The sequence below is a fragment of the Myotis davidii genome, unplaced genomic scaffold (genome assembly GCF_000327345.1).
Source record: "Myotis davidii unplaced genomic scaffold, ASM32734v1 scaffold569, whole genome shotgun sequence".
Classification (NCBI taxonomy): domain Eukaryota; kingdom Metazoa; phylum Chordata; class Mammalia; order Chiroptera; family Vespertilionidae; genus Myotis; species Myotis davidii.
In genome coordinates, this window is record NW_006299876.1 from 913,048 (window position 1) to 924,341 (window position 11,294).

General features: G+C 38.4%; 1 protein-coding gene across 1 annotated transcript in view; it reads right to left on the bottom strand.

Moving 5' to 3' along the window:
* Window positions 1-11,294, bottom strand: part of TENM1 (teneurin transmembrane protein 1) — a 409,966-nt gene that overhangs the window by 170,477 nt on the left and 228,195 nt on the right. The window contains exon 12 of the mRNA XM_006776037.2: window positions 7,122-7,338. Coding sequence (XP_006776100.1) covers window positions 7,122-7,338 — 217 coding nt within the window. The remainder of the gene's footprint in view (window positions 1-7,121; window positions 7,339-11,294) is intronic.

Below are 11,294 nucleotides of genomic sequence, written 5' to 3' on the forward strand. Positions count from 1 at the left end.
ATTCATCTGTCTAATAAAAAACATTTTAAATTGTAGAAAAAATTATGTATAGCCCCAAATATCAAAGGGTGAGACTTCTTGCAAACAGTTATGCTCCTCACTGTCTAAATAAGCTTTGTATTTTTTCTTGAAAGTCATCAATAATTTCCTGTGTGTGTCAATTTTGGCAGCACTCACATGAGTCAATTAGTTCCATCTCTGAGTTACTGCTGAGAACGTCCAGGTCAGTCTCACTTCTGTAATTGTTCAATGACTTTGTCTCATTTGCTGGAATGCCTCTTGTCTTACAGTCATTTAGGTTGCCTGACTGCCTTCATCAGAGCAGTTGAACTTGAGATCCCTTAGCTGATTAACTCTAAGCTCCCTTAGAAACCTGATATTCCATAATTCACAGAATTTATTGCAATTTGTAATTAATTTTATTATTTATGTATTTACTTGATGTTTTGACTCTCCTCCACTAGATGTAAGGGGAGTTCTGTGAATACGGGAACTCTATTTCTTTTGTTTACCCCCATCTGCACAGTTCCTGGCACAAAATGGGTACTCAAGAACTATTTGTTGAATAAATGGGTGAATACATATCTTCATCACTTTATAAAAAATGAGTTGCGATCAGAATATTATATTACATTAGGGATAGCAGAGGACTTTGGTATCTCCTTTAGAGGGAGTTAAAGTCCTCAGTTTTTCTGAAAATACTAACATTTTAATAAAATACATATTTTTTAAAACCAGTAATTAGTATCTGTCTAGTATGGTCATTCTAAATGCTAATCTCTATATTTGAGATCAGCAGCAGGGCTTGGTGGGGTTGGGCAAAGGGGAGGGAGATGGGGACATCTATAATAGTGTCAACAATAAAAATAAAGTAAAAAAAAGATCAGCAGCTTCTGCAGCAATAACCATCTTCTTGCAACCTTCCCCATAACCCCAGTCTGATTCAATAACTCATTTTGCTATTCACAAGATTTAAAATGGTATAAATTCCCAGCTCAACTAAATGCAGAAAAGCATGTTTTATTAAACAAGTGGTGGTAAGTAATTATGGCTGTTACCAGGTATCATGAATAATCAGGAGAGTGAATCAAGATTTTATTATTGAGTGGGGTGTAATAAAGGAGGTGAAGGCTTGGGTAAGTAAAGAGTTTGCTAAGACTTTCATGCTGAAGGCGCTTGCAGTGCCTCAATTTGTTTGGGCACTTGTTTTTGTTTTCTTCATGAGACAGAATAATGTCACATACCATAGTGAGCCAGTTAACAGCAGTCTTCCTACTGATTTCCTGATATTGCTCTTTATTTTATAATTTTTTCTCAGTTCTAAATTTTGATTATCTAGCCCACTGAAGGCAGAGAGGATTATTGATGCTTATACAAAGTTATAAATGATGTCAATTATGGGCAGGCTCTGACAGTGCTGACATGCCTCATAAATTAACAAAAAACGGAATACTTTCTTAATGTTATATGATCACTTCATCTTTTAGGAATTGTTCCTACACTATTTGGGGGACAGTAATCTTTTAAAATTTATTTTTCTTATATTTTTATTGCTTTCAGAGAGGTAGGGAGAGGGAGAGAGAGAAATATCAATGATGACAGAGAATCATTGATCGGCTGCCTCCTGCACATTCCCTACTGGGGATCAAGCCCGCAACCCAGGCAAGTGCCCTGACTGGGAATCAAACTGTGATATCCTAGATCCTAGGTCAATGCTCAACCATTGAGCCATGCCAGCTAGACTGGAGAACAGTAATCTTATTTTTAGTCTCGTTGCACATTTCAAAATTGACTTATTTGATGTCCTAATATCATCTTTGTGTTCTAGGCAACTAAAATGATTCTTTCCTTAGCAAATATGAGAAGGGCACTTCAATATCACTATAACTAAGCCACTCACTTACTCATTCCTTTTTTTCACCTGTTTTTTGCCAGGTACTGTTTTAGGATCTGGGGATACAGTAGCATGGTAGATTAAAGATGGCCACAAATCCTTTGATACTTCTGTCATCAAGAGGTGGGATTTAGGTCCCTTTATTTTAATCTGGGCAAGCTCTGTGACTGCTTTGTCCAACAGGATATTGCACAACTATGACTCTTAAAACTTCTGGACTCAGGCCTTACGAGACTTGCATCTTCCATTTCCTGTCTCTTGGAACACTCCCTCTTAGAACCCTGATCCACAGTGTAAAAGCTCTGACAAACCCAAGCCAGGCTGTCCTGCCAATATGAAGCCCAAGTAAGAAGTTTGTGTGTGGAAGAGAGATTCCTGACTGCTGTTCATCTGTTCCAGCCCCTAGCCCACCCCCAGCTATATGAGTCATCCCAACTGAGAGTACAAATCTCATGGAGAAAAGACAAGCCATCCTGGCTATACCCTATCTGAATTTCTGACCCATAGAATCATAAAGTACAATAATAAAAATTGTCTTATTCCATTATGTTTTAGTTTGCTACACAGTGATAGGTAATCAAAACAAGGAAAGAACAAATCATACTTGGTCCTTGTCCTCACAGAACTTAAGATTATCACAGTTAAGACAATTCAGAGCTAATATTGTACATCCCAGTGTGGTGTACGAAATTGAAATACAGCAGCTTAATAGAAACTAGGTAGAAGAAACCTAGCATCTTGTTTATCCTCTTTGTTGTGTACCCTATTAACAGTGCTATTATGTGCCTAGTGCTATACTGAGTCTGGTCCCAACTCTAGAACTTTTCAACTAAGGGTAGGCATTCTACCAGGAGTGGGCACAGGAGGCTGCCACAATTGCACCCAGCAGCATTGCTGCAAATGTTCAGATTTTTAAATTGTTCTTAAAACTTATTCTAAGTGATAAACATAATAGTCAAATATTTCTCAACATACACATCCTTCTCATAGAAAGTGAACATTTTGCTTTTATTATGGTGGGACCTAGATTATGTGAAGTCATGACTGATGGGATGGAAGATGCTATAGGTTAAAATCCACTGCCCTGGGGAAGCTTATTAGTATAAGATGTGAGGCAGAGTGTATAGCGACTTATTCACGAGGTATACACAAGCATCCCAGTAAATATTGTTTCATTGATGTGTTTTCTAGTTCATGTTCAGTAATAACGTTTTTCTCTTTTTAAACCAACATAGTAAAGTTTCAAAAATTCAGTAAAAAGTTAAGGTTAGATTTTTAAAGACTCTCAGGGAAATAGACCAGAAAAAAACACAAATAAATACTAGAGGTCTTTCCAAGGAATTCTATAGAAGCTCTGTAGTCCAGAGGTTACAAACTCTGGACTTTTTTTCACCTGCTTACATATAATAACATATGTAATTACATATGTTATTACAAATAATATTTACAAATGCCATCAGGGCCAGGCATGACACTGAAAGTGAGGGAAGTGAGCCAGGTGTCAAGACAGTGAATGGTGAGCTAGAGAGGCATATCCCATCCAATCCAGAGGGGAGCTTGCTCTCAGCTCAGAGCACCTATGCCACGTCCATAGGCCCAGAGATGCAAACTTTGTAAGTTTTCTAGACAAGCAAGACATTCCAATTTTTTTCTATTAGATTTCCTAATTCTAAATGTTGGGCCAAATGAAATACATCTGTGGGCTGATATTAAGCAATCTCTGATGTAGACACTTGACATGGATTGATGTGGATATCGGCCTCTCATAGCTACAAAACAGACAAATGAGTTTGGCCAGACCTTGCTGTCAGTGGTTGCAGTAACCCTGGTAAGATTTTGTTTTTTAAACGCACTTCTCCATTAGTGATGGCAAGTGAAATGTCTGGCTTTGCAAATTACTGCTGTCACTTAGTTTAATGTACTCTTGTTTTTACATATTTATAAAAACCTTTTACATTATTAATAGTGATTAAATGCTTAGACACTGAAGATCAATAATGCTTCTGTTCACCTATTTACATTATTAAAAAGTAATAAGTCATACAGAGCACGCAGAATATGTGGTTTACTTTGTAGTCATGTTTGGACGAGACTGAAAAAAAGAAAGGCTACCGGGTAAAATGTATTTAGCAAAAACGGTAATTGAGTTGGGCTCGTTAGAGACTCCACTGTGGGCAGGGTGCATGTTCACAGTTACAATGCACCATCATGGGGCACAGGGGCACACATTCCATGTGCTTCACATGCCAATGCAGCAAATTCAGAACAAGAAAGTCTAGTCTCACTTGGATGCACAAGGCTGAACAGTTATTTAACCTTTTTGTGTCCTTGCCACCGTGTTTAGCTCCAAAGCCTTTTAATGGTGGCAGCACTCAACAGCGAGTCATCTGCGTGGGTCATGTTTTGCCAGTAGGCAAATGAGCCCCTTGGCACTGCTTTCTTCATCTGCCTACCCAGCTATCTTTCAATTACATAGCAAAAGCAAAAACACAGAGTGGTTCACCTGATTATGGCACATAAGTGTTCTACAGCAGTTTGAGGAGGGCCACTCCACAGTCAGGGATGAATAAGGGCCATAAGTCCTTTTAAGGTCATCAGCTATCCTAGCCTTCTAGGTAGCCAAAGTGGCTCAGCCTAGTGGTTTAGAGTCAGCTCTAAGTATCAGTCTGCTTGGGTTCAAATGTTGACCATGACACTCATTGGTTGTAACCTGGGGCAAAAGGCATAATTGACATCTCAGTTCTTGTTGTCTCACCTGACATGTGGGGATAATAACAGGGTCTACCATATAGGGCTTTTGGATGATTCAGTGAGATAACACATGTTAAAACGTAGTACAAGACCTGACACATAGTAAGTGCTCAATAAAAATTTCCATGTAGCAAACGACCCACTTTACCAGTCATTCAATTGTGTTCCTCTACCAAGAGGAAGTTCATTAGCACAGGTTTGAAGTTTATAAATAATGTCATTAAAATGTATTAGATTGAACTGGGTTTTTAAACATCACTTGGTTTCTAAGTTTCTTGTGTGGACACAGACGCCATTTGTCTAGTATACATTTGATCTAAGCCACCAGGTTTACTTAAGGACAAGTTGAAATTGGGCAGTTGTGGTATAACAGAAAGGTTACAAGAGTTGTTACAATCCAAATTCACTGGCTGTGTGGTGTTGGGCATGTTATTTAATCTCTCTGAACCTTAGTTTCCTCATATGTAAAATATACCAATACAGATACCTACTTCACAGATATATTGTGATGTTAGAAAATAATGTATGTTTGAGTGCTCTGCAAACTCTATGTACTATGTAGATGTAAGAGCTTGTGACAATGATTATTTATATGTGTGATCAGAGTTGAATTTATTTTATCCAGAGTAACACTGCATGTGCTGATTTTTAGAGGAAATATAGTTAGATTGTGTGTCCTCAACTATTTCCCTTGGAAAAGGCCCATACCTTTTCTGACAGATTAGATATGTCTGTAATAACCGAGACCACTGGATGGAGGAGACCTACCATTCTGAATTCAAATGTGACTTGCAGAGCCAAATGATAACTTGGAACATTTAACAAAAGAATGAGGAAAACTCATCAAACCAGGAGGGCATTAACCACCACAAGTAATAGGTTTGTTCACTTGGTAAGCGGCTGCTGAGCACCACTGAAGCATGAATCTGAACAGCAGGGGTTGAAGTTTCTTCTCACTTTTCTAAGTTTATTGCTCAAACGCCCTGCTCTGGGTTACAATGGCTTGTCTCTTGTCTCTCTCAGGTCCTGACTTTCTCACTTTACTTGAGTTCAGTGAGTCTTTTAATATAGCACCATGTCATGAAGGTTGTTATTTCTTTTTGGACTGACTTCTCTATACATGGAGAAAGCCACACAGAGTTGATGACTTAACATGACTTTACATAGGGAAATGGGAATAAGGGCTGTTTTTGTTCCCTTTGTTCCTCTGGTATACAAGAAATAATTCTCCACTAACTAAATAATTACCTTTACTGTAGCCCATTCAAAAGTTACCCCAGAGTTATTAAGTTGGGAGAAGTGCTTCACAATGGGAATGACTAAGTATCTTGGCAAAGGCAAGCTTTGACTAGATCACCTGGAAGAAAAGGCCTTTATTGTGATGCACTAGCATTTGGGTTTTCGGTTCTGCCAGAGACCTAAAAGGTCAGAATGTCATAATAATAAAAATAATGAATAAGATTTAAATTCAATAACAGTTATAGTACACAATCTGTGGGAAGAACACTCAGTATTTTAAATTTGCATGCACATGTCTCCCCCCTTTTTCTTCTGTGTGTAGGTCTAAAGTGAGTTTTAATTTCCTTATATTGTCACTGGTTTCAATATAACCTCTTGACTGAGTTTTTCTTGGGGACTGATACCATCCACTAGTACGCAACTGAGTGGGTGAGGTGCAGACTGAAGCTCCTGGACAAATAATTTCCATGTTTATTTTTTAAGCTCCTGTTTGCAATAGTCTAGAAGCTAGTGAAATATCAGCTTGTGGCATGAACAAAGAAGGACAAATATAAGAGACCAGAAATGTTGACTTCAGTGACTTACTTATACCTCGTGTTAATGAGTAAAATATGTCATTGCTGAAGATGAAGCAGAGAATAACAATGAGCAAATTCATGTTATTACACTTCAAATAAGTAAGCAATTAAAAAAAAACTTTCTTCACCTAACGGGTTGGACTTTGGTCTCAGATCTTGAGTGACAACTCATGTATTTGAGCTTTCATAGAAGACAGATTTTCACAAGTCTTGCATTTCATGTTAGGAAGTCCAATTCACCCAATTCTTTCATATGGAAAAATTTACACATGGAATAAAACTTAAAGTTTAGCTGTTGAAATTCAAGAAGCTTTCAGGGATCAATCCAGAAGCTAAACAGTGAATTTGCAAATTATACTTCCATCTGTTTCTTGGGTTTTTTTTTGTCATTAAAAGACCCATCTATACTTCACTACAATTAATACACAACACAAGTGTGCGTGTGTGTGTGCCTATCTTTTATGATTTAGAATTTCTAGAAATGAGTTCTCTCCATTAACTAATCAGTAAGGGCGTGAACATTCCAGGTAAGCCTAAAAAATAACAATGTGGACTGGGTGGAATGGGAAGTAACCTGATCTTTAGAAAATACCTTCCTTTCACATTTCAGGGAAAACATGACCACTGTTCATTAAAGAATAAAATAAATACACATATACCTGCTGTCAAATGAAATCTCTGGAGGAATGACATGAGTACTGTCCTTGCCAATGAGGAATTTGATTCGATCATAGAAGAGTCTTGAAGTATGCTGAGAGAATAGGGGTTGGCTTTGCTGAATGAGGTCAAGAGGGTCTGGTGAGCCCTGACAGAGAGGACTTATATAACAGTTGCTTTGTTGACAACAATCAGGGTCCACACAGTCCGTCAAACCATCTGGAAAAAAAAAAGTGTTGAAATGTAGCTTATAAAGAAACAACATAGTTTAAAATCGGCACAAATGGAGAAACATCTGAATACAGTCAAGGATAACTGTCCATATATGAGTTCAGAATCTATTAAATCCACATTTATCATGAATTATCACTCATTCTGAGTTTATACAGCACATCAGTAAAATTCAAATTATTTTGTTCATCAATTTTTCTTTCTTGATTTCTCTAGCATTTGTGGGCTGTATTATTACATTGTTTAGCATTTAGATAGAGTATTCTGTGAGATAGCACTCTTTAAAAGTTTCCTTTTCCTCAGCAAGACCATCCTTTGGGCTAGCAACTCTCTCTTATAATTATTCTAAATTTCTAACACCATGAACAAGTATGAGCACACAATTAACAAATTCTCACTAACTTGAATTTATGTTTTGTTTTGTTTTTAAAGAGAAAGGAAGGGAGATGGAGAGAGAGAAACAACGATGTGAGAGAGCAACATCAATTGGTTCCTCACATAAAGACCTCATCTGGGGATCAAACCTGCCACCTGGGTATGCCCTGATTGGGAATCAAACCCGAGACAGTTTGGTGCACAGGGCAATGCTCCAACTGAGTCACACCAGCCAGGGCAATTTATTGGTATTTTAAAATTTTTTCCCCAATATTTTATCAACTAATAATTCAAAATAGAAATTGGTATTCCCATGTGGATTCTTCCTGAATCCACATTTATTCCAAGAAAAAATCACATAGAGGCTTTATTCTTTGGTAGAGGAAGGACGTGGGGCACAGGGGTTACGGGAGGAGGGGAAACCATGGAGACTCTAATAGGTACAAAACACTGCATCAGGTGCTAGGGAAACAAAGAGTTTTATAAAACACCTCTTTTCCTGTTTTCAGGAGCTCAGAGCCTAGTAGGAGAAATAGGTGTCTAAAACAGCTGGCTTATACTAGTTTAAAATGCAAGGAGTGTTGTAAGAGAGTTGCACACAAAGAGAGAGGGTCAGAGTGATTAACAGCATATGGACACTTCATTCCACACCCAATAAGAAAAAAAAATTAAAGTCCTTCCAAGGTCCTCAAAGCAGACAAGTGGTCCCAATTTAGATGTTTAACAAGAGTAAATATAGAGATGCTAATCTTCTTGGCTTGTAGTAGAATAGGGAGGCTCAGACAGAGCAGTGGCTCCTTAGGCTGCTGAGGAAAGTTACAGGCACTGGTTCCATGCAGCTCTTGTGCTTGCTCTCTCTTCCTGACAGGTCTGCTCCCACCAAGATGGAGAGGGATGTACCACAGCTGGGGGCAATGAAAGCCAGGAACACCAAGAGTAGGTGGTTGGAACAGTAGCCCTAGGGCTCCCAGCAAATATTTTTCCCCACATGAGGTCCTTTCAAATTCCATGTACCACAGACACTACTTTGATTTAAAATGCAGTTTACTTCTTTCTTGCCATCCCTGTTTGTTCAGTGTACTTCTGCCCTGATTTCCACTTCTCTGCATACATATTTCTTTCACTGATGACAACTGTGTATTTGTTTCAATAAGAAGTCCCCTTCTTCTCTCCTTTCTCCCATCATTCAGCAAATTATATTAACAGATTTTCTATAGATTTCAGATGTCACTACCACCTCTCTCACCAATCTGTTGTTCTCAGTCTCCTATTAGCACATTACCTCTTAACTCTGCTAATTAAACATCTGCATGCACTGAAAAGCTGGCAAAAATATCAGACTGATTAAAAGAGTTCTCTGATGTTTGGAATTGGTGCACAAAATACTACACAATGAAAAACTGCCTTTCGAAGGGCAGTCACTTTTATCTTTCAATTTGTAACAAATGCACTAGCAATAATCAGATTGGACATTCACAGGTTTCAACCTGTCAACCACACAATTCTAACTTATTTTTGAAAAGAAATAGATTTGAAATAAATAGCAATGCCCAAATGATTTTCAAAACTGGGTTCTAAACTAAACACAAAGCCAATTCAAAAATGGGACTCACATTCTCATCTAGTTATGTGCTATAAATTCCAAACTAATGTTTCATATTAAGTAATTGCCTATTACACAGGGCCGACCCTCTAAGACCTCTGTTTTTTGAAAGAACAGCGAGACTTCTGTTAAATGTAGGAAGGCCACACCACAAGCAAGCAGACCAATAATGGCATGCAACCTGCAAATAATAATTCATAGGTAAGCCCAGTTCATGGGCAAAGACCTACTTGCCAATTATCACATTGGATAACAGCCCATAAAGTATGTCTAGACTGTTACAAAGAAGTGCAAATGACAGTCACACTGCATGTGTGGGCTTCTTTTTTCTTTTGGCTATTAACGGTTCTTTTGTTGTTCTGAAATAGAAGCTGTGGCACCCTCCTGACAGCCAGGCTCAGGGCATCAGATATGGGCATATCAAATGTTCATTTATTTTGCTTTTAGGGCCTGTTCCCTTTAAAGGAATAAAAATAAAAGCTAGCAAAAAAGAGGGTGGTTAAATTGTCTTGAAGGACTAAACATGGCATTCCCTGATCCTAGCTTTGCCATAACCAGTAAGGACTTTGTCAGTTGGCTCAATTGGGGGTGATAAAGATCAAGGACACTGGTTTCTTCTGTAGGTGATCAAGTCATTCACTATTAAACTTGTACCTGCTACAAGTACACCCTTGGTTGAAAGAAGGATTGAACAAGGGAAAAAACCCATATTTTCCTAATCCTTAAAGTTAATTTTATTTTATTTTTTAAAACTATATTTTTATTGATTTCAGAGAGGAAAGGAGAAGGAGAGAGATATAGAGACATCAATAAGACAGAATCATTGACTGGCTGTCTCCTGCATGCCCCCACTGGGGATTGAGCCCGAAACCTGGGCATATGCCCTGACCAGGAATTGAACCGTGACCTCCTGGTACATAGATCGATGCTCAAACACTGAGCCACAATGGTTGGGCCTTAAAGTGAATTTTAAAATATACATGTTTTCAGGAACAGCACTCACATTATCGCCTTGATAAAAATGGACAGCTATTTCATGGTATGGTATCCAAAAGGATTTGGAAACATGTACAAATTTGTTATTATTTGCCAGATATGACACTAGTTACTTTCACATGTATTATTTCAACTAATCTTTGCAAAAACCCCGTTAGGTAGACATTTGCATTTTCCATTTTACAAATAAAGGAGGGAAGGCTAACTGTGGTTGCACAGTTGGAAAAAATATGGGAGTCATATCACACTCAGTGTATTGACTGTAAATCACCTATTCAACATCAGCATTTAAGCAATATTGCAAGTACTGTGCTAGGCTCTAAGACTTCTAAGCGCCTGACCAATTGATATAGGTATTTAGAACATATGAAGTGGTTGAGATCAAAGAACCAGACTACTCTGATCCTGCCTAATCTTGACTGTGCCACTTACAATCTATAGGATTCGGGACTAATCAGTTCAACTCTTGAATTCTCTTATAGAGGAATTTCCTCATCTATAAGATGGGGATAATATAAATGCCCACCCTATAGAGTTGTTGTACTAATCGCATGCTATTCTATCTAACGAAAGAGAAACATGGTAATTAGCCATACGTCTGCTACCCTTCCCATTGGCTAATGCAAATTAACTGCCAGCCAAGATGGTGGCTGGCAGCCAGGCAGCTTGAAGCAAACATGAGGCTTGCTTGCTTCAGTGACGGAGGACTCCAACGTTCCCCGCTTGCCTTGCCGGCCTTTGAGCTTGCAACTCTAAGCAACTATGTTACACATATAGAAGCTAAACAAAACCCCAGAAACATGCTTTAGTCCACTGGGCTTCAGCCAGCAGGATCACAACATAGTTTCAAATATAGAAGGTAAACAAAGGCCAGAAACCTGCTTTCAGCAGTGGAGGCCTAAGAGCTGGAGCCAGAGCTAAAGCTGGCCCAGAATAAAAAAGAATAAAAGGAGCGGTTGGGAGGTTCGGT